The sequence below is a fragment of the Sinohyriopsis cumingii genome, chromosome 19 (genome assembly GCF_028554795.1).
Source record: "Sinohyriopsis cumingii isolate HCF-2022 chromosome 19, ASM2855479v2, whole genome shotgun sequence".
Taxonomy (NCBI): domain Eukaryota; kingdom Metazoa; phylum Mollusca; class Bivalvia; order Unionida; family Unionidae; genus Sinohyriopsis; species Sinohyriopsis cumingii.
The window spans coordinates 52,760,989-52,786,162 of NC_142979.1; the positions used below are offsets into that span (position 1 = coordinate 52,760,989).

General features: G+C 35.7%; 1 protein-coding gene across 1 annotated transcript in view; it reads left to right on the plus strand.

Annotated features, from left to right (window-relative positions):
• The first annotated feature begins 1,452 nt into the window (after positions 1–1,452).
• LOC149775708 (putative tRNA (uracil-O(2)-)-methyltransferase) overlaps positions 1,453–25,174 on the plus strand; it is a 66,211-nt gene continuing 42,489 nt past the window's right edge. The window contains exons 1-5 of the mRNA XM_089943879.1: positions 1,453–2,013; positions 7,742–7,865; positions 16,247–16,463; positions 21,813–21,881; positions 23,361–23,468. Coding sequence (XP_089800005.1) covers positions 1,608–2,013; positions 7,742–7,865; positions 16,247–16,463; positions 21,813–21,881; positions 23,361–23,468 — 924 coding nt within the window. The 5' untranslated portion in view covers positions 1,453–1,607. The remainder of the gene's footprint in view (positions 2,014–7,741; positions 7,866–16,246; positions 16,464–21,812; positions 21,882–23,360; positions 23,469–25,174) is intronic.

Here is a 25,174-nt window from a genome sequence, read left to right on the forward strand (position 1 = left end):
ATTTATTGTTATTAAGGGAATGTTGAAACTAACATGATCGGGTACCCTTTCATTCACGAATTTAGTAAGTTTGTCTAAATTAGGCTCTGTATTCTTAGACCTGTCAAGCGTTTGGGAGATATTACTAAAAAAAATGGTTCAGCTGCTTTGCAATATCGAGCTCATCAGTATATTTAGTGCCATCAACTATAATTTCACATGGTGCTAGAGGCGCAGGTTTCGTTGAAGTTAGATTCGTAAGTGATTCCAGATGGATCTATTATCGGAGTTTGATGTGATGGCTTCTTTGAAAAAATACTAATACGAATTACGTCCAAATGATGGGTACGGAAATGGGTAAATTAGAAAAAGATTTCCTTCAAAACGAAAAGTTGAATCCATTTGTTTGGTTTGAATTTTAGATGACATGTCGATGATTTGGAACCGTTCATCAGAAGAACTGAACAAAATTCGTTGATCGCCTCAATCATTTTCACCCGACGATTAAATTTACTTTTACCGCATCTAATACGCAAGTTTCAGTTTTAGATGTAAATGTAATAATAAATATTGATAACACTATCTCTTGAAATATTCATGTCAAGGAAATTAATATCCACCAAACATATTTCCAAAATAGAAATTATCCAACACATATAATTGATTATGCACTGAACAAAGCCCGTAATCGTAATCAACATGAGGCTTTAAACACAGCAAAATGTACAATAGAGAAAAATATAATTCCTTTCACAATACGATATACTCCTTCATTACCTAATATAGGCCTTATAATTAATAAATATTGGAGTCTCCTAAATTTATCCAATAAAAACAGCGTAAAAACACTTTACAAAATTGGACCAACTTATGCTTGTACAATACCCAAGAATTTGCAAGATGTTTTTAATTAGAACCAAACAGACAGAAAATTAAAAAAAAAAAGATATTTGTCATCATTTAAATGTAATAAACATCGGTGCACTCAATGTGCAAATATAAGAGAAAGTAATTCTTTTAGAAGCGCCAATAAAAAAGAAGTATTTTCTTTACGTTATAACACTAACTCCGTATCAGCTGATGTGATTTATTTGATAAGCTGTAAAAAAAATGTAACATGTAAAAATCACTCTACTCGATTTTTCTTTTATGCCAATAGATATTGTGCATGAAGACATTAACACACACATAAAAGAAAATTATTGGATTCATAAGATACTTTGTATGATGGCCTTAATACCAAGGAACTATATAAAATTGTATAAAATGTTAATTAAAACATTGATATTGTACATCCTTTATAAAAATTTAATTGTATGTATGACTGTCTCTATTTTATTATTTTACTTTAATTTTAAATTCACTTTTCGTAACATTTCGCAACCTTTCGTAACTTTTCGTAACGTTTCGCAATTTTGGTAAGTTTTTCGCATTTTAGTCAAACCGAATATTCATACATATTCATGGTTCTTGTCCATGTAAACCTATTTTCCGGTCCTTGCCATCTAGGCCCAGTGCGGACCGCTCCATTATGATGAATTATCCACTAAACTGCGGTATTTTTATTATTAGTATTAGAAAAGTCTGACGATAAGAAAGTTGCTTATATAGTATTCTACAACAGGATAATGGCAGAAGGATATTTCAAGCAGAACATTTCATTTGATTTCAGATTAGTGGACAGTAAAGATGCAAAGGGGTCTGCTATTGGTTTCTCCAGTGCTGTGTGTATTTGGATCAACAAGCCACATGTCATTAACAGGAGACTTTGCGGCTCAAGATTGAAATATTTTAAAATTTATAATCGAAGCACCTCAGACACAACTCACATTGAACTACTCGGACAATGTTTAAGCGCACAGTCAAAAATTACGGGCAGTGAAGAGTATGATCTCACTGTTTCCAAGCATGAAGGAGTCGGCGAGGTAGAAAACCTGTCAGAATATGGATCAGACGATGTCATTGTTCTCGAAAGAGAAATGCTTCCCAAACAGCCTGATCGTTGTAAGGCGTACACAGAAATAATCATATATGGTAAGATTGAATAAGTGTCTTATGCCACAATACCAGAGATTTTCAGTCAAAGCGTACCTTGAGCACAGGGGTTCGTTACAAAGAAAATTAGGAGTATCCGTCCATGAATCAAGGGATGGGTGAGGGTCTAACTTGCAGCAATATAACACAAGGGAAGACACCAGTCTGCACCCCTCAGTAGTTCCAACCTTGGCCGATAAATCAGACCTTCACCCGTGATGATATTGATTTTTGGGTGAGGGGCTGATATCACATATTCATTAAAATCTGCAATTATCTGCAAACAGATTTGGTTCACTCATTGATGTATATTTTATACACTTACCGGTATTTCTCGTGGCTGTGCAGCTACCGTCGACTGAAGGGTTCTTTTGCTGACATGTAGACTGTATTTCCTGAGCAAATCATCTGTTTGGTGACTTGTAAATCCACATGGAATAGTACAACCATCTGTCCTGTGGCTATTTTGAATTTCGCGTTTGATGTCGCTGTTTCCAGTTACCTGTATGTATCTAAAGTGTACACTGGTTTGTTCTGGCATGATTTGCATGCAGCAAAATTCCATATTTTAATGAACAGGTGACATCAGACCCACAACATCGTCGATCATTATCAACACAGATTTGTGGGGTTGATTTATCGGACTAGTTCCAACCCTGCTAGCTTATCCTAATTGCAGACATAATCAAGAATAGTTCAATTTTCACAACAGCTCGACACAATACGTTCAGTTTGCGACATATTGTAGAAAATGCAATAATTGTTCGCCGATTTTGATGTCTGGAAAGATTTGCATGCAGCAAAATTGCACATTTTAATAAACAGGTGACATCAGACCCACATATTATCCATCCAGTTTTGGATTATAGGCAGCTCGCTGACAATTAAGAAATTATTTTGAATGGCCTTCGTTTGCAGATGTAAGTAAAATTCCTCATCTTTTGACCTGAAACACTCACTTTCTTAGTATTAATCACTGTCAGAACAGAACACCTATATATCCATAGGTTATTTGACCTGAAAAGTTTGAAGAAATGATTGACCCAATAATCCGCAGGACAAAAGCTGAAAACTCCAGCACAGATAGTGCCCAGCACTATTTGTCTTTGCTAAGATTAATGTCAGAAAAAAGTTGGATAACTACTAAAACTAAGACATGATAATTTGAGCCAATTCTGTGTGTGATTTGGATTTTTAATGTGGCTTTACAAAAATATTCAGTCATATCACTATGATGTCTGCCATGTGAAAGTTTATAGTAATGTCTTGAACTAGGGCATCATGCTGCAGACATGTAGCATGATGTCCCACTCAGTCATATTATCCTGACACCAGGCTGACCAGTCCTAACACTAATCTGTTAATGCTGAGTGCCAAGCGAGGCAGCTGTTTGTACCATTTTTTTAAGTCTTTGGTATGACTCGACCGGGGATCGAACCCACAACCTCTCGCATCTGAGGTGGATGCTTTAACCACTAGGGCACCAGAGTGTTCTTTGGCCAAATCTGCTTTGGTCTGATTTATGCAGCTGATTATCTTGAATCAACAGTGATCATTTTCTTCTGCATCTCTTTTTGTTTAATACTTGAGAATTTAAGGAGTAGTGTAACATATTTAGCTCATTAAAATTCACTTATTACTACAAAAGTAAACTTTTACATGAATCAGATCAATACTTTAGCAACAGAATGAACTGGAAAATATCATACATCTGCAAGTATACACCTAATTCCATGTTTTTGGCAACTTTTGTTCATGAGCAGTGATTACATGATGTTTTTATACCCTTCATTACATTCATTGCTGTAGTCTTTGTGGGAATGCTGATTGTCGTTATAAAAGCTCTTTGACCGACAATTGTCTTGTAATGGGTGCTATAGCAGCTTTTTGCACGGTAGCCGTATAAAATGACAATTTTGCATTAGTCAGATTTATTGCTTACCGACAAGTGAACAGGAAATGTATGCTGACCCACCTGCAAAATCCCACCAAAGCCCAGTTTTGGTGCTTTCTCTGTCCTCAATCTTTTCCACATTTTATTTATCAGGAGCAGGTAGTAGTCACGGTAAATGAGTCACATGTACTTTGGGGAGGGGGACAAGCGTCCAGTTTAACCTGTACAGTGCTAAAAAAAATGTACTTTTTTTCTGGGAAAAATAGCATTTGGAAAAGAGATTTCAACATATTTTACAATGTGATTGTTGTGTTTGTTTAATAATTGTGTTGCAGATTAATTTTGTTGGATAATAGTTGTGCATGTATTTTGATGGATATTTTCTTATGGGTACACTTGAAAATTTAACTGCTATTTATACTTGCCTGTAAGTTGACCTATCATTTTTACTGAGAATTCAGAGTAGGGGTAATGTTATACGCATAACATGCTATCAGTTTAATAAATCTAGGAGTATTATTAGAAATTATGTTTGTAGTGCATTAAAAAAAAACCTGTAAATTAAATGTGTTATATTGTCATGCCACTATTCAGATCCAGAAAATTCATATATGGTATGCACTGTTTATCTTTGATTATGGTATTAATTAGACAATACTATATTAATTTGAAAATATTTCATTAAATACAGTATTACTCACCTCATAGTGAAGTGTCTGTCAATGTTGTTTGTCATTGGGTGTTTACTAATAGGTAATTGCTTCCATTTTCATATAAATCCAAATAACTCGTATTTGCATTATATTTTGTAGTTTGCTGTATAAATACTTTTTGTGTTTGATACAATAAAAGTTTTGATTTTAATTTTCTTCAGAAGCCAGATCTAATTCACAAGAAATATTTCAAATTTATCCATCTACCTACCTACTTACCTATTGAAATTACACCTCTTAGAGTATGGTGTTGAGCCATTCCAAATTAAATTATTTAAAGTGCTGTCAATGGCAGAAGAAATTTCAGAGGCCAAAATGTTACATTATTCTAGGTACCTTTTCTATATTGATCAAGAAAAAACAGTCAAGGCTATTCACAACTTAAGGAGAAGTAGTATCTACTTATACGGATCTTTCAACATAGAAAACTAAAACAGTAGATCTCCAAACCTCAGTGTTTTGGGACTTGCTCTTATTTGTGTATGTTTTGACCTGCTTCTCTATCAGACACTGCGAAGACAGTTTACATATTCTCATATTCCTATCTGTGTGATCATATTTTCCAATGTCGAACACAAGTGCAGGACATCTCTATCCACAGGGGCTCATATTGTTGCTTAATTTGGCTATAATTATGCACATACTATATAGCTGCTCCAGTGTCCTAAGTGGTTAAGGCATCCTCCTTAGGATGTGGAAGCTCATGGGTTCAGACCCTGGCCGAGTTATATAAGAAACGTACAGAAATGGTACTAGCAGCTGCCTTGCTTGGTGCTCAGCATTAAGAGGTTAGTGATAGGATTGGTCGGCCTTGTGTCAGGATAATGTGACTGGGTGAGACATTATGCTACATTTCTGCAGCATGATGCCCTAGTGCTAGACATCACTATAAACTGCCACACTGCAGACATCATAGCGATATGATGGAAAAATTGTTAAAGCTACATTAAAAATCCAAATTACACACACACACACACACGTATTTACTATATAATGCTACAAGGAAGACACTTCTCTCCCTTCTTGCTCTACTGCTTCAGTGGCCTAGTGGTTAGAGCATCTGCCTCAAATACGGGATGTTGTAGGTTTGAACCTCTGCTGAGTCATACCAAAGACTTTAAAAAATGGTATAACAGCTGCCTTGCTAATTACTCGGCATTAAGAGGTTAGTGTTAAGACTGGTCAGCCTGGTGTCAGAATAATGTGACTGGGTGGGACATGATGCTACATGTCTGTGGCTTGATTCCCCAGTGCTAGACATCACTACAAACTGCCACACTTGCCAGATTGTTAAAGCTGCGTTAAAAATCCAAATCGCACACACACACTTACCCCCTTCTTGCACGATCACTTTAAGAGTCAGTGCTGATATTTCAAGTTAAATTTCTCGTACTGTAATAAATTAAGTGCCAATGTTTAGCTCAAGCATTTGAGTTTTATGCCTACACAGACTTAGACTTATTAGCACAACAATAAGGAATGCCATACCATTTTTCCACGTTACCAGTTGACATGGTTGTCATCACACCTACTTAATATGCAAGTACAGCAAACTTATTGGTGAACTAGAAATTACGTTATTTGTAGGTGCATTATATATTGTTTGGTCAACCAGTGATAGGGCAGTATTCAATTCAGCTAGTTGTACTTGGATATTAAGATGATATGATCTGCTACTTAAAAAAGATTTAATTTTTATGTTATTTAGTTTGTGAAACTTCATTTGAAAATGGCATTCAGGTGTTTCTAAACTAATATGAAGCAAACCCTATCACATCTGCATACAACAAAGAACAAACATGGTGCCAAGATTGCCATCTTGGTGCATCTCTTTTTAGAAACAGGGATTTTCTTAATATAACCACTCATACTTTCTAGGTTTGGTACAATAATTCATAGATAGGATTGCATATTTTGCTTTTAATCATTGCCTACTTATTCATAATAAGTTTAAGCATTTTTTAGATATTATGTGCTAAGCTTTTTTGATATTTTCATAAAAATTATTGATGTGAAAAAACAAAAAACAACTTTGACATAACAGTGTTTTTCAAATTCCACAATATTGCTTTGTCCCATAGGTTTCTGATCTGGAAAATTCTATTTTTAAACTTAATCTTCAATCACATAATAACTAGACTTTGCTTATATGAAATATTTATTTCACTTAATTTATGTGTCCAGTGAATTACAAACACAGTCTAATGAAGAGGTTCTGCATAGACTCAGTGATATCTTCTGTCTTTATTATCCATTGACATTGATGATAAATGTTAACTTCGTGTGGGGTAGTGTTTATTTTCAGTCAGCTATTAAAACACATCCCTGTGAATGAGTAAAAGTTTACTATGTCAGCATCAATACCTGCACCAGGTGCATACTATACTGAGTTACTTGGCTGGGTAAAAGGAGCATTTCCAAAGCATTAAGCAACTCTCACTCAGTTTAAGTCTAAAAAATCACAGGACAAAGTCGTTTTCACTTTCATAATAGAAGAAGATGAAGTTTACATTGTTTTGCAACTTAGTTTCCTGCTTCACCTGGTAGAATGACTCCTGAGAATGAGGTCGGTAATGAAAGCCAGATTTGAATCCAGCTAGCTAGCCCCGATCACGAGAAGCAGTAATTCTTTTAAATATGATATCAGTTGGAAAGGTGTCTTGCTGATAGAATAATTTACTGTAAATAATACTGGTATCTATATAAAAGTATTTTTATTTTTTTTATCCACCATAGTTTCTTTTAGTTTGGATTGCTGTACATTGTTACACATTCAGTATGGTTAGTGATCAAATTGCAGTCATGTACTTTGAGATAATGTTAACTGTACAGATGAAACAAATAAATTATTGAGGTACTTTAGTGTATTTTGATGCAGTATTTGTTATACTTTTACCACAGTGGTTTGCCAAGTGTTTATGGTGCTTGCCTTTACATCTCACATCTGTCTGCATGAGTTGGGAGTCTTTGCTTGTTCAGCATGGGTGTATGAAAAGCTTAGTAGCTTTCCTTGCATTGGTGATTCTTCTCAGGTTCTTCTTCCAAAAAATATACTGGCAGCCAGGTTGCAACCATTTTTTGTGATTATAAAACTTAACTACCTTTTTGTCTTTGATTTCAGAGAGATCAGAGGAGACTATAACATTTTATCCAAAAACCTTTGTATGCCAAAATCACCATTTTGATGAAGAATTAGATAGACTGGACTCTGACATTGCTTACCAGTTTATGTATCACACAGATAGGTAGGTAAACACACACACACACAAGTATGAATAATTTTAGGCTTTCACCTGTAATGTAGGTAAAGCACTCATATTTTTTATAGTGTAGTACATATTCAGTACTCCTGTCCCAGACTCCCAGAAGCTTGAGCTGTGGATGCAGTGTCAGTTATTTAGGAAGGTTGTGGGCATTTGCCTGCCCTCACATGGACCTGATACCAAAAATAATATAGAATTTATGGGGTCAGAATTGCAATTTGATTCTGATAACTCCCTTTCTGATGGGCAAGTCCTGGGCCACAGATCTGCCCAGGAAAATTCCAGCCAACTCAGATCTTTTCAAGCAATCAGTCACAGGTGTTTCATTCCTGCCCAGACCATCCTGTTCTCCATGTTTGGCTCTTATCAGAACAGCCTTGTGAGATAGACAATTTAAATCTTCGATTGTGTTGAGAACCTCGAGAGCAAGAAGGCCCTCCATTCAGAAAGCTTATGAGGGAAAGTGGCATGTTTTCAGGGACTGATCCTGTACCAGTAACATCATCCTGCTGAGTGTCTCCATCCCATAACTGGCTGAATTTTTTTTCACTGACTCTTTGAGGTGATACTTAAGCTGAATCTTTACCAAAGGCTATCGCTTCATGATATTGGACACATTACAGTTTTTAGGCATAAGAGCTATCAGACTTTTTAGCCCATTTATTTGGTCTCAGTCAACCACAATCCCTCACTCTGTTAACAAATGGAACCAATTTTGGGTTTTAACTTTGCTCAGATTGTTTCAAGTCGAACCTCTAACCCACACTTTATTAAAGTTCCTATCATACAAGACACATTTCCTGGTTTTCTGGACACAAACAGGCTTTGTAGCCAAAATAGCTTACCGTCCGTTGGTCACCATAGAGTCATCACTCACTTACTCTCTTCCATAGTTAGGTCAAGAACACCAGCCATGCAAGATTTTGTTTATGCTGTCAAGCACTACTTGAAATGCTTCGAGACAAGTCATGGCACAAGCAAATACCTCTTCCAGACGGAGAGAGCACAGACACAGAATATCACCTGTCAGGCCTTTGCTTCATGGCTGAAGTGGGTTGTACTCTGATGTGTCACCAGATCATAGTCACCTCATGAAGATTACAGCTCAGAAGCTTTGAGCCACCGAGATATAATAGAAGTGGTTGGCTGGCATGCACTCAACCTTCTCAAGTTTTTATCTCAAGATTTAGCATTACAGAGGAAAAGTTTACATCTTGCTGGTCTGATGGCAGCAGCACAGTCGGTCAACATATCAACTAGATCAACACAGCCTGTTAGCTTCAATGGATTTGCTGGTTAAATTTTGTAGATAAGAATGGTATGTCACAGTGACCCTAGCTCTGTTGTTATGTGATTAGGAGAAGAGGTTATGAATCAGATGGTAAATCATGCTGCAATTCTTCGGTAAAAGAATACTTCAGGTATAGGTCAGATGCTCAGTATCTCCTCCTGACATAATAAGATTGGGGAACATATTCAAAGGAGAACGCAAATTTTAAAGTAAATTATGTTTCTGAGAATACTTATCCAATCACATTACTTAAAATCTCTCTCGGCCACCACACCATGTGAGCATCTTCTTTTGTATCTCACTCAACTAAAAACTTGGGACACCTGGCAGTGCCAGGGGAAGGTAATGGGCAAGAATTATTGCCCTTTGTTGATTGAAATAGATGAGAAAAGACAATTTTCGTCTTTTAGTGGGGCTTTATTTACAAGGTATGAGGCTAATCTTCCTAATGTAAGTATTTTTAGAGAAAGATTATTTACTTTAAAATTTGCTTTCCATTCCATCATTTTGAATGTGAAGGACTCGAGTTTATGCCAGGGACTTCTATATCAACTGTGGACTCTGGAAATCCATGACTCCTCATCCTGAATTTCTGTTGAGAGCCCTATAAAATCTTACAGGTATTTGAATATATGCTGTTTATGTGCCATAATTAAAACATGTCTTTTCATATAGATTTCAAAGATCACATATCTCACTGAAAAATATCAACTAGTGAATTTGTCGATTAAAGTAAATAAAACATCGATAGACTTCTCAGACCTTTTTGTTCTTGTTGGGATTTTTTAAACTGGTGTTATCTGCTACAACACCCTGTCAAAATTCAACATATCCTAGGCTGGCTAATGTATAAATGGAATGGTCTCTCCATCCCTCAGTTTTCACTTAATAGGTGAGCAATGGGATTGACTTATGATGGACCTATTTGCAACATAGAGGAATGCCAAACTCCTTACTATTGTCTCATCTGTTCTGGATCCGAAGCCTACATAATCAATGCTCTTTATATTGATTGAAACAGTGAAATGTATACACTTCTCCAACACTCCAAAGGTGATAAAGAAATCAAAGGAATCAGTGTCCTCATTCTCATCCTGATTACTACACTCTAATGGGAAATCTTGCATCAGCCTCATCAATTGTACAACAGAATTGCCAAGAATTGAGACATTTCCTTATCTGCTTTAAGCAACCATGACGGCAAGTGTTTTATTCCAGACCAGAGCTCCTGAACCTGCACATCTTGATCTTATTAATATGCCCTTTGCAACAGTTTTCACAACAGGTGGTGGAGGATCCCTCAAGTGGGATGGTCCCTCCACCATAAAGGTATATAAAGGCAGTGGAATATATTTTCAGATTGGTGCGTAATAGAACATTTTATACCACCACAGGCATCCATACCTCAGTAGCTAACTTCCTGTGGCTCTCAGATAAGAAACAACTAGCACCAGTCATTATATTAAACCTACCATTCCACGATCAACAGTACACTGCATTGTCATGGAATAGAGCAGGGGTCGGCAAGCTACGGCATGCGTGCCAGACTTGGCACGCAGAGTGATTTTCAATGGCACATGGCAGACCCCCCAAAAAGGTAATAAGTGGAAAAAAATATTTTTTCAATGCAAGTCAAAACAACGTACGTCAGCATAATGGCTGCTGTGTGCACTGGATTGTGCCATATCATTTTCTTAATATTTCTTGCATTAGCTAGGTGTTGCCACATGTCCGCTTTCACTGGCCAGCAGCATTCTATATTAGTGTTCAGTGATTTACCAAATAAAGAAACTATACTGTCTCGGATTCAAGAAATACCAGCTTCTGCAAGATCAATTGAGAGGCGCATAACTGATTTGGCTGAAAATTTAACAGTTAAACAAATGACTGGATTAAATCAAGCTATTGTATTTAGTGTTGCTCTTGATGAAATCGTTGACTTGAATGACTTGTCACGCCTAGCTGTAGTCGCATGATATTGTGAAAATAATCATATTTATGAAGAGTTGTCTTGCTTGTTAGCTGTTCATGGTACAACCAAAGCAGAGGACATTCTGACTGCATTCGTAAGCTATTTCAAAAATCAGAACATCGAGTTCAATAAATTATTCTGTGTAACAACTGATGGTGCTGCTGCAATGGTTGGCAAAAAGAAAGGATTTGTCACACTTCTTGAGAATCACGTTGGATGTCGACTATTAAACTTCCATTGCATTATATACCAGGAGAGTTTGTGTGCAAAGATCTCATTGTTGGACTTGGACTCTGTGATGGCAACTGTTGTTAAGATAGTCAACTTTATAGTTTCCCGCTCTTCATTGATTCACAGGCAATTCAAGTCTCTTCTACAAGAAATTGAGAGTGAATATGCAGATCTCCTATTGTACAGCAATGTTCGCTGGCTTAGTCGAGGTAAAGTCTTGCATAGATTCATTTCTTGTCTGGAAGCAATTAAGGTGTTTCTTGATGAAAAAGAACAACATTTTCCGGAATGGAATGATGAGAACTGGCTGTTGAAGCTGATGTTTCTGACAGACATAACGACACATTTAAATGAGTTGAACTTGCATTTACAAGGACAGGGTCAAACAGTACTTGAACTTTTTGGCTACTGGAAAGGATTTGCATTGAAACTGGACATATTTTGCTGTAATATCAACGCCAAAACATTCAAGTACTTCCCAGGTGTGAAGGCTCATTCAGAACGATTTACAGTGAATATAGATGAGCTTCAGAAGTACATTGAAACACTCAAAGTGGAGTTTGCTAAACGAAGTCAAGACTTTCAAATTCATGGACCCATATTTTGAAGCCTGACTTGCTTGATCTGACTACTACCCAATTAGATGTGTATCTTTTTAGGTGGATGGATATTGACGATTTTGATTTGCAGCATGTTGAATTTAAGACATCAGAATTATGAACATCAAAATTTGCCGAATTGCAGAAATCTCTGGAAGGAAACTGCTTAGAAAAGTCAGCTGCTATTCTCAACTGCTGGACATCCCTCCCTGAAGCATTCATCTGTTTGAAGAAAGTTGCATTTGCTCTACTTTCAGCTTTTGGTTCAACTTTTACTTGTGAACAGATTTTCTCTCACATGAAAGCTGTTTTTAAGTCCACAAAGAAGTCGCCTAACGCCTGAACACTCAGAAGCCTGTGTGAAGCTGAAAGTTACCAAATATGTACCTGATATTGAACAATTAACCAAGAGCATGCAAGGACAAGGCTCACATTAATTGAGATACAGATTAATTACATTCAATTGAAGTTTTTATGTTCAATTTCTTTAATTAAACATTAATATAATAAATTCAAGATCAAATTTATTTGTTTTAATAGTAGTTTCATATATACGAGTACTTATTTAATATATAAAAATATGGTAGAACAGGTAGACTTATAGGAATATAGGTTGTTGGCACGCTGAATGAATTAGAAATCCTACTTTGGCACACTATTATCAAAAGGTTGCCGACCCCTGGAATAGAGGATATTAGACAAACCAAAGACCTATCCGATATTCTTTTCATTTGGGTTACACATGTCCAGTGACATTGGATCCTTGCCTGTTTACAATTTTTCAGTTGTACTAACTGGGCTGGAAAAAAAGCATTGAAACTGCTCTCAGGATCTTCATTGGTTTACCTCTTGTACAAGTCCTGCCTCCTGACAGCATTGATGAACTGCACATAGAATCAGTGAATACATATCCTGTTGGTGGACCTGTCTTCATGCAGTTCTGAGAAGATGGGTCAGGATCACACATATTGCCCCTGCTTTCATTGTCAGGAACAGACTACTTAAATTGGTAATAGTTCCTATCTACTCAAGACACATAATCTCAAGGTCATCCACAAATCCCAGTGTGAGCTCTGAGATGGTATTGAAGGAAGACCAAGCCCATTATTGTATGGAGGGAGATCACACCTCTTCTTACCTGGAAGGAGGTAAAGTGTCGACACAGACACTTTTATCTTGCATAATGTGGACTATTTGTTCTGCATATCAGAAATAACCCCACACCAATGAATTACTTTGACATCTTAGCTTACTAAGTTAGGACAGTTGCCACAACATTGCACATGAGCAGAACTGATCTCAAACTGTTATTATCCATGCTGTGGGATGGAGATCCAAGTACACTTATCCAGTTTTTATCTAAGAGATGGTGCAACAAGTTACCTTCCCGGGTCATTCAACAGCTTCATTAGGATGTGGATTCATGACCTCTGGTGGATTTGGATTCATAGGAACATGTTTCCCTTTCTAAGTCTCTGTCCAATATATTGAGTCTATTTTCCAGTCGGGTTGACCGGAAACTTTCACACACCTTAAATGAATGGGTGTGGTCTCTCCAGGTTAAGGGGATTAAGATCAGGTAACTTGTTTGAAGAAGAAACCAATATTTTGTAGTAAAATTTGTTTCTTTGATAATACTAATGTTTTCCACTCTGGTATTATTACGACTTTGTGTTCTTAAATTAAGTAACAGAAAAGAGCCACAATGAAAAGTTTTGTAAAATTCAACAAATTTATTTCCGTAGAATGCTAAGTGAAAATTTAAAAAGAACTTAACTTAAATGTGGATTAAATCCCAAATAATCATAAAAGATTTATCACAAGTCCATTTGTATAAAGTTTCAGCTGAGTTCTAGTGTATACCAGATAATTTCCGATATTGAATGTGTTGGTGTGCCAGTAGTTTTGAATGTGCTGATCTGCCATTAGCCTGAATTGTGATGGTGTGCTAACAGTCTTTTGTTGTATTGCAATAATATAATCCAAAAATGTTCTTGTCTAAATTCATTATAATTCCAAATTGATGTTCCAGTCCAAGAATATTATAGAAGAGCATGTTGTATTTCTAGTGAATAATAATTTGAATAGGACCGATTCTGCCTTAGATGTTACATCCAAGAATGAGTAATTGCTCAGGTAAACAAGATTAAAAACCCCTCTACTTGAACTTGGTCAAAATTAACATTTTCTGAAAATACTATGTCACTTAATGGAATTTTCCAATCTAGAACATTCTAAGGTGTCAACAAGACAAGGTTTATTGATAAAATTATAATTAAGAAGATGGGAAACATAAGGTACAAGAGGTATATCCATGGGGAATACCAATGTCCTAGACCCAGACCCAAATAAATATATTTACTTTCATTGATAATGATCTTAATATTTAATCCATACTCATAAAGAAATGTTAGCTATGTGTTATTGCCACTCTGGTGGTCAAAGTGGTTAGAACATCTGCCTTGGATGCAGAATCTTGTGGATTTAAACCCTGGCACAGTCATTCCAAAGACTTATAAACATGGTACAAACAAGGCCTTGCTAGGCGTTCAGCATTAAGAGGTTAGTGTTAAGACTGGTCAGCCTGGTGTCAGGATAATGTGACTGGGTGGGACATCATGCTACATGTCTTCGGCCTGATGCCCCAGTGTTAGACATCACTATAAACTGCCACACTGCAGACATTGTAGCAATATGATTGAAATTGTCAAAGCTACATTAAAGTTCAAAACAAACAACTAATTATTATTTATTTAGAATATAAAAGTTACTGGTGAGGTACATAATGAACTTGATATGTTCAAGTCCAAAATACATTATGTATTACACATTATCATGGAGAAATAAACTAACAAACAATACTAATTAAACACATAACTGTAGTAACTGACAATTTCACATTATTTGGTGCCAATCCTGGTATGAAGGGGAGATCACTCTGCCACATTGGTGGGCAGATACCTTTTTTCTTTTTAGCTAAATCGTTTTAATCTGCAAGGGCTGGATTTGTGACCTAGTAGTAGTTCTCCTAAGGTATTATTATAAGGTGAGTATTCTTGAAAAATTTGGCTGTAAATATAAATATTGGCAATCAGACATTTATTATGATGGCAGCCCATCTTGAAAATCTTGTTATCTGTTCTCTTCCTAAATGGAAGTTGACATATTTTTACTGGAAGACTTCCTACCTGATCCTTAATGAAAACTGTGCCTATCTGACATCAAGTATGGCCACTGTGGCAATCGTTTATTGATAGTGCTGATATTAATCCAGTATGGCCACTAGGATGGCCATCTTGAATATCTTGTTATGGCTGCTTCATCTAATGGAAAGTCATATTGATATGGGTTTTCAGTAGAAGCCATCTTATGATAACTACTTGGTCCTAGTTGAAAATGGTGATGATTTGACATCCAGTATGACCACTGTAGCAGTCATCTTTACAATCTTGTTAAGGCTACTTTCCCAGATAGTTGGTCATGCAGTTTTCACCAGAAGACATCTTGTCATGTATAGTTGGTCCTAAATAAAAATGGTGCCAATTTTACATCATAGATTGTTTCAGGACTAAGCATTTAAAAAGAAGAAATGATCTTACCTTAAATTCATTGAAATTCTTTTTCTCCAATGGAATACCAGTCCCAATGGAGGATTGAGGGGGGGGAGCTGCTTCTTTTGTTATTTTATTTGTGGATATATTTGAGTGAAAGCAGCTGTTTTGGATTGACATTTTGAATTAAATCTGATCAGACTTTTCTGTTAAATTTAAATTTTTCTACTTTCTCATGAAGATTTTAAATAAAACACAAAACAGTCCACCATTACTCTCCAATCTCATCATTCCCAAATACAAGAATATCTGTACTAAATGCATGCTAATTCACAACGGCAACAAATCTTTCATAATTTAATAATTAATAGTTTCTTTGTAATCATTAGTGGAATCACTTTCAGTGATACTGTAAGTAAAGAATTCAACAAACTGAAGCTTTTCTATAATTATGGACAGTATTAAGAACAGTCTGTGCATTGCACCTTGTCTGGCAATTGTGCACAGACATATAGTGGAAAAGGCTGGAAGTATTTTTGTTTCCAGTCTGAGCTAACAGCTAATCACTTTCTCAAGAGATCATTTGCTGCTTGTTACTACTGAAAGATAAAGTGAAAATATAACGGTCCAAATTATATATAAAAAACTGTCTTTTGAGAAGATTGCAAAATTTGGATTGATTAAAATATCCCAGACGTATAATATTTATTGCATTTCAGAATTGACCTAAGGGTGAGCAGTACAGACTTCAGTGAAGACTCCAAGAGAAGTCTATCAATCACTTGGCTGAAGGACAAGCTTTTGACAAAGCTGTGCCGCTGGAGTGAAGAGGAAAATCTTAAAACTACTCTTTCATCACTTCGCCTTTTGAACATTGAAGAATACAATATACAGTACAATGACTTGAAGCAGAAATATGGAATGCATTTTGTAAAGGTGAGACACCATGTGGTGTTATAAAAAGTTTGCAAAATTAATTACGTGTTATAGGACCCTACTATAGTTTTCTCTGGGTTCTTGTGTGGCTTGTACTTCTTCTACATAAGATGAATAAAAGACAAATCATTGCTAATATTATTTTATTTTCTTTAAAATATTTTAACTTTTAAAACGATCCTTTTTCAGTGCCATATCAGCAGTAATTTTTATTCATTTCCACTCCAAATGAATGGCATGACTAATGTTAATCCTGCAGCATTTTTTCTAGGTCACACTTGTTTTATTTTTAAGATGTATGAATCAGTTGCTGCATTTATAAATGAGCTGTTTAACCTTATTCTGTTGGTTTTGCACACTTCTCTTAAGTTACTTTTAATCAATGTACTGTGTTTACTGTATATGTTGGGACACTGTATTTGTTAGGATACCATAAATTATTTTTTAAAGTAACTTTTTTTATGAGCTGTATGTTCTGGAGCACATAATTTTGCTCAAATCATAAGTTGTGGGACACTTTTAAAATCATTCGAAAATTACATGTCGGAAAATGCACTCGAACTAAAATTTTATTCTAAAATATTTAAAAACTGTGTACCTGAGATAAAACTCTTTAATCCACTGTACCATCATATTGTCAATACAGCCCTTCTCTTGCACACGTACAATCAATTCTTTCAGTGCATGAATATGTTTTAGCTATCTCATGCCATGAAAAATTATCATTGGGGCAAGACATCTCCTGAAACAGAAACTGCAAGGACTAAAGTCAGAATTTTTAAAAATCTGCACCAACCATGCTTATTCTCACTTTTAACCCCTATCTTATTTTGTCAGTCCATCCAGGAATGAGATCAAAGTGCACTCAAATTTCATCCATGTTAATGATCATATTGTCTGTGAAATCATCATGTCTTCTGGCCTTCACAAATTCATCAAATGATTTTATTTTCTCCACATTTTCTGGGCGATGCTGGGTCATTGATGTCTATGCATGAAGCACTATATTGTCACTTTAAAAATTGTTCCATTGTTTCAATTTATTTTCAAAATTCCTGTGCATACTGGTGAAAAGGAACCAAAGTTAGCTTCCATATCTCTGCCAACTTTGTTTATTTAAAAAAAAAGTATGTAAAATTTAAAAAAATTGGCACACTTAAAAGAATCCTAAATCAGCTTCTGAGGTCGGCTTTCTTTGTAATAAAATAACCTTTCTATTGATATCCTTTAAAAAAGAATTGGCTTAAAAGTATTCAAGTCGGCTTAATAGGTTGGCTTGCTTTGTAATAAAAATAACCTTTGACATCTTCTTGGTAAGATCAAACAATGAGTTTCCTGGTCGCTGCCAGTTGTGTTTTTTCACTACCTTGGCTTTTATTTACTTGGTATCTATAGTCATAATTAATACAATCTTAGCACATTAACCCCTGCCAACGAATTTACGTGGCAGGAGGTAGTAGACATCTGCCAAGCTCTGTAGCATCACGGTCATGCATGATGCACTGAAGTGGGTGGTATTATAGAAAGGTAGACAGATGTAGCTCTACAATCATCAATGATACCAAATAATTTGGAAGTTCTAGTTGTACTAAAAAGTACAGAGGGAAAACCCTCATTTTTGGACTTGATTTTTTTTTTTCACCCAAAATTCGCCCATGGTCGGAATCCGATTTTGTGTCCGGATTTTAGACTTTTTGGACTCAGATCTGAGGCAGATTGGTATAATCTGCAAACAGACAGATGAACCTTTGCCAAAAGTAGGATAAGATGGGCATTTGGAATAAAGAGTGGTCTTGATACGAAAATAATGGGTCCATTAAGCAACAAAAAAAAAAGAACCCCAACTTTTTCCCTTCTGCTCATACACGAGCCAAATAACCAACAAAAAATGATGTTTCTAACACAACTAGGCATTAGGTTATTTGAAAATCACCTGGAAGTTGATGTATTAGGATGTATTCAGAAACAGCTTTCAAAATGTGTTTCCTACTCAAATTTCAGGCGAAAATGACAGAAACCTCCAGGGGTTAATGTTAAGTCTTTGTACATATCACCTAGGTTAAAAAAAAAGTTTAACCATAAGTTCTGGTACAGAAAAGATAATTATTTTATCACGTGCCAATATATATGGTAAATATGGTAGGTTATTTCTCTAGTATTCACCCCATCTAAAAATATTAGAGTCATCTTGTATCACCTGCATTTGGATGAAGCTAGTCAAGACTACCAAAATTAATTTTGGGTTTCAGATTCAAGGATTGGTTTATCATTAGCCATGCTCTTCACTTTGAATAGAAATGACTGCAGTACTGTTGCATGGATCTTCAGAAGATTGGTTTAAAAGTATTGGAAAGACATGAATCAGTTTCATGCAAATTTAGCAATATTGTGGAAAGCTGCAGAGAAAATTATAGTGTTAGGTAAGTCATATTCTACTCATCAAAAATTAATTTCTGCATTTTCATTCTGGGTGAAGATATGTTTATGTGTCACAAAGCAAAAGCCACAATACTACAACTAACCATAAAACCGTGATCCCCCAACAACAACAAGGCCATCCTTTCTTCACTGAAAATCTTGCAATGGAAAAGGGGTGACCTCTGTTGAAGGTGGGTTAAATAGTATTCTTTTTTGGTGTTGATCGAGGTGAAATCAAATCAAGGGGTGGTTCCGCTTGCAAGGAGCTTCATGAGGTGGGATAACTGTATCAAAGAGCATGCAGATGTTGATGTTCAGATACATATCTTATGGCTGTTTCTGAATTACATGTACAACTGAAACACATCACCATTTATGAAAAGACACATGCTAACTTCTTTTAATTTGATTGAATTCATTTATTGATTAAAATTTAATCATGCATCTGACTTTTAACAGGACCAGTCCAGTGGCCCAGTGGTTAGATGTAGGAGGTTGTGGGTTTGAATCCTAGCCAAGTCATGACTTAGTGCAGGACAACTCTATCCACAGGGGCTCATATTGTTGCCTAATTTATCTATAATTATGCATGTACTATATAACCACACCAGTGACCTAAGTGGTTAGTCTTCATCTCGGATGTGGGAGGTTATGGGTTCAAACCACAGCCAAGTCATATAAAAAAACTTACAAAAGTAGTACTAGCAGCTGTCTTGCTTCATGCTCAGCATTAAGAGGTTAGTGTTAGGATTGGTCAACCTGGTGTCAGGATAATGTTTTCGGGTGGGACATGATGCTACATGTCTGCAGCATGATGCCATGGTGCCCCAGTGCTAGATATCACTATAAACTTCCACATTGTAGCGATATGTCTGATTTTTTTTTAAAGCTACAGTAAAAATCCAAAAAGACGCACACACTGTCTTTAAATGGATCATTTTCAAGGAGCGCATTGAAATTAATGTTCAGATACATGTCTTATGGTTATTTTATGAATTATAACTGAAACAAATCACCATTTATGAAAAGACAAATGCTGACTCCTTTTAATTTGATTGAATTAATTTAAATAGGTTAAAATTTAATTGTACATCTGTATTTAAATGGATCATTATCTTATAGCATTGTTCGTCCATCCACATTTGTATGGGCCGTAACTTTGTAATGGTTTGATACATTTTCATGGAACTTTGCTGAAGTCTTTATCATTACTAGTTAGCGTGTCATATACAGTAGCCGTTCCCCTGGCCCCAAGATCAAGGTCATGGCCAACTAAAATGGATATTTTAATGAAACTTTGCCCAAGTATATATGATGATGAATGCTGTTTCATGTACCATGCATGGGAACATGTAATTCTGTGCTGTATAGCTTTCTGCAATATAATTTTAATTAAGTCAAAGGTATTGAGCATGAATAGGAAGAAGGTCACAAGATATGAGTATCATGAGCTGTTTGTGGTACTCCTGTTTTTATTACTCTCAGGTTTTTACTGTCCTGTATCAGTTGCAAAGTACAGGTAGTTTCTGAGGGTTTAGTATTGGAAGTAAGTTAGATTTATAGTCACAACCTCCAGCATTTGCACTTTGGTGAAAGTAGGTCAGCTGTCTATCGGTATCATAATTTAATAATTGCATCAGGCATTATTGCTCAAACCAAAATGGCTTTTGCTATGGAACAGGAAATGTTTCGGGAACTTTACAGGGATATGAACATGGTCTTCGCTGGAACTGAAAATTCAGTTGGGGGCATCTTCCCTCGATTTGAATGAAAGGGGAGACTTCTCTGAGGTTTTGAGAGATTTAAAGAAGTTATAAAGGTTGGGCTTGATAAGTTGACTTGTCATTTTCAAACGTGTTGATTTTTTTATATAGTGTTTGAGAAATTAGCAGCAATCACATAATCACTCATCCTAGAATAGACCCTGCATCAGTTTGGATGGCTTAGGCAATCAAGCAGATAGTTAGATTTAGGAAGGTTTTGGACTTGCACATTGTCATTCATACTCTGACCCTTTTGATACATAGTTCCTATTCAAACTGCAATCAATGTTCAGAATCACAGATCTTTTTTTAAAAAATTTGTGACGATTAAAGCATAGTTTGTAACCATAGGTAGCCTAATTTTCAAGATACATATATTGTTCATTACATTTGTGGAAGAGAAAGGTCTTCTCACATGACTTAGTTATTTAACAGCACTTTGAACTTTATGCTATATCATTCTTAGATAATGGAAGATAAGTGCCTTTCCCAAGTCATATAGAGATATCTAGACGAGTGGCTTAAGCTGAGATGAAATAAATTTGTACATTGCAGTCTGTCATTGATTTTTTTTTAGGTAACTGGAAATCATTAAAGAAAAGATTGATGTAGAATTTTACAAGATATTTTTGAAAAAAAATTTGTTTGAAAGAACTGAAGTTACTGAAGACCATAACATTTTGCCAATCTGCATTAGTATTTTTTTTTAAACCATGTGTGTCTCATGCGATTTTTAATCTAGTAAACATTGCTTTATATTATTTCATGAAACAGGCTGTATCACAACTGTTTGGTATAGGGCAGGGGTCGGCACGCATACCATGAGGTGGCACGTCAAGAGGTTTTGTGTGGCATGCAAAAGGCAGCCAAAAATATCAATTTTAACAGTGTTACTCTCTCACTGGTGGCACGCACTAATTTGTTTTGTAATTAATCCAGAAAAAAGTGGCACATTATGTAAAATAGGTTGTTGACGCCTGGTATAGGGTATATCTCCTTTTTTTATAACTACCTTTTAGAAATTTTAGAAGAGATTTGCTGCCATGTTTGTGAATTTACAGGCGTTTGAAGACAAGTTCAAACAAACTTGATTGTAAGAATATTATCCTTGGTCCTAAAAAATCTTGCCTGGGTACATTTTCTTTCACAATGTCTTTTTTTTCCACAGATTTGGCCAGAGAAGACAGATCCTCAAAAGTATGTGTATGAAGATGTAGCTATTGCAACCTATCTCCTGGTATGTATTGAATATGCACTGTGTATTAAAATTAAAGCAAATTTTTTATGGTGTATTTGTTTAATCAGGCATTGCTCAGGCTGTGAAGAATTTGTCGACTTTACAGTATAAAGAAGTTCAAGGCCATGGAGGATTATTAGTTGCCTTTTGTTGAGCCCACCTTGGCAGAAGCTTGGGATGGTGATCACTTTGGCATCTGTGTGCATGTCAATACATCTGTCCATATGTTCATCTATATGCATTTCTGTCCACACCCTTGAATAGGATCAGTTTTACAGGTTACTTGTAAAACTTAAGCACAATGTTTGAGATTACTATTTATAGCTAAACAAAAGGCAAGCTCAACAGAAATGGACTTTCTTGTCATGGTTATTGATCCCATATCATGTTCCCCATTAATTCCATATACCACCACTCTGACTTTGTAATGGATTCAAATGTAAGACTTTATTATGGTTCAGTAGACTATCTCCAATCATTTCATCCCAAAGGACGAAATTTGATAAAAGTGGACATTCTGCCCCATGTTGAAATAGAATTTCATGACTGTTGGGTTAAAGTATCCATCTACACACAGATCAGGGGCCCTGAGTGGCTGAGTGGTCTAAAGCGCTATCTGTTGTGGATCACTGCCATCTCACCTCTGTCTGTGTGGGTTTGAATTGAGGATTCGGCTAATGTGGGTATGTGAGAAAGCTCGCCAGTAGCTTCTTGTGGGTCGGTGGTTCTTTCTGGGGTTTTCCCAGGTTCTTCCTCCACCATTAATACTGGCCGCCATGTATAGCCTATCGTGTGCTGAATAATGGCGTTAAACCCTAGAACAACAACAACACAAATCAAATGGTTATACATTCATTATATCATAAATTTCTTTTTCATACTGTAACAGATTGGGGGGGGGTTGAGCTAACTTGTGTAAATGTAATAATAAATTGCAAGAATGCTCAAAGTCAGGACCTTTTTATTTTTACTATGAAATTGTGATAAAATACTTATTACAAGAAATATGACTAAAACATGAATGTACGTGTCTGATTACATGTAACATGTGCAATACACAAATGCTATAATATGCTTGCCTTTGTAACCTTAACGTAATCATTTAGCGAGAAATGGATGACCCACGGAGTAAGTATTTTGAAAGTTCTTCCAGTTTACATAACTTTACATTCGTTTAAAATGGGGTCATTTTGAGAGTTAGTTGTAGACGACATGAACAAATTTTGTCTGTGGCATTATTCTGTAGGATTACAAACATGAAACGAGCATGTTCAGAAATGTGTTGGAGAGAGTTTTGATAATTTATATATCAGATTCAGGGACTTGAATTGTGTGCACAGAGAACTGTATGTTTCATTTATTATCTTTTCCTATAGCTTTATCATGAAAGTACACTTATATGCTTTATTTTAATGAATATAAACTTTTAATTAGATTATGTACTTGGATATAAAAATAATTTTAAAATTGATTTTCTAGTTGCTGTGGAAACAGGAGAGAACTGTAAAGAATCTGACAGAAAAGCAGTCATTTGTTGACCTTGGATGTGGAAATGGCCTGTTGGTTCATATCCTCTCATCTGAAGGAGTAAGTTCCAAAGACACTTCAGAATTGTATTTATTGTCTTCCTACAGAAAATTAAAATATTTGAGTGAACAACTATAAATCCTATGTTCTAAGAATTCTTCCTTATCTGTGATTGAATAAGTCCGAATATTATTGCCCAAGACTGCATTAATGGTGGGTTGAAAATGCTGTATATAGGGAACCGTATAGTTGCTATTTAAGCTAGTTGAGTAAAAAGAATAATGGTAGAGGCATCCTTGACAAATGGAAAACTATTTTTCGTATTTTATGACCCTCTGTAAATGCAATATCATGAAAACCATATTTAGAAATAGTAGAAGGAATAGAATTTATCATTTTAGAGGAAAATTTAGTCATGTAGAAATCAGTTATTCTTTCAGTTATATTCCTATATAGGAACTTTTTTTGATGGAACAGAAAGAAAATTACAGTTAAAGATATATATGGTCAAAACAGAAAAAATGTATATGGCATCAGATGAAATAAATAAAAATATAGAATACTACAGTGATTTCATGAAGTGTCGTATATTTAGAGCATCTTTACCTAATCAATGTATTCAAAAATTGAAAGATAAGGAAAATAGTAAAGATTGTTTATTACATATTAACACAAAGAAGGATAGACAAGGACAATATTTATATCAGAAGGAAATAAGAGCAATTGAAGATTAAATTAAGGCTTGTGAAATGACAAAATGGTTGGGTTTTTTCCAGACGAAACAGTGGAACAGAAACTTGCACATATTATATCCATTTATTGTGCCTTTGACATTAAGTGTAAAAACTTCCAGTAATGAGGAGTCATCGCAAATGAAATTTAAGAAACAAGTCAGATAACTTGGCAAGCAAATGATATTAAGTATTTAGTATTATTCAATGGGTTTCATAACTTTAATTTGAAAGGAGCACAGATGATAGATTCGTTTTTTCACATGATGAAAAATTCTGGTTTTTTTTATTTTATTAAGCTGTAGAATAGCTTAGTGAAATGACTTTGAAATACATTTGGATGCCTGGGTCATTACGCCTTTCCTTTGGGACCCCGAGCAGTCTAAAGTGCTCTCCGTTACGGATCACTGCCATCTCACCTCTGTCTGCATGGGTTCGAGTCTCGGATTCGGCCAATATGGGTATGTGAGAAAGCTTGCAGGTAGCTTCTCAAGGGTCATTGGTTCTTTCCGAGGATTTTCCGGGTTCTTCCTCCACCATTAATACTGGCCGCCATTTATAGCCTATTGTGTGCTGAAAAATGGTGTTAAACCCAACAACAACAACAACGCCTTTCCTTTACATGATGTTATGATGTCAGCATAGCTGCCAGTCCTCACGATTTTGGTGTGAATTTTGTGACTTTTTCATCGATTTACAAATTCACACCGCATGCAGAAAAAATCACGAATTCCCCAGTTCTCAATTATTTTAAATCTTTAATAAAATAACTGATTTCCTGTTAAGTGCAAGTCGTGATATTGGCAGTTGCCAAAACAGTCCGGTACTGCTGGTCACGATATTAGTGCAGCTATAGCTGATTAATACAGTTGGCCCAGTAGCAAGCATTTTAGCGTGTTTTAATCTATATGTATAAGAGTAGTTTTACAAATGCTTTTGAGAGAAACTGGGGCCTAACCAGAATTTTGGTCTGCGCATGCGCCACAAACACGGATTTGAATTACCATTCAACATCGCATAATGAAAATGTCTTCA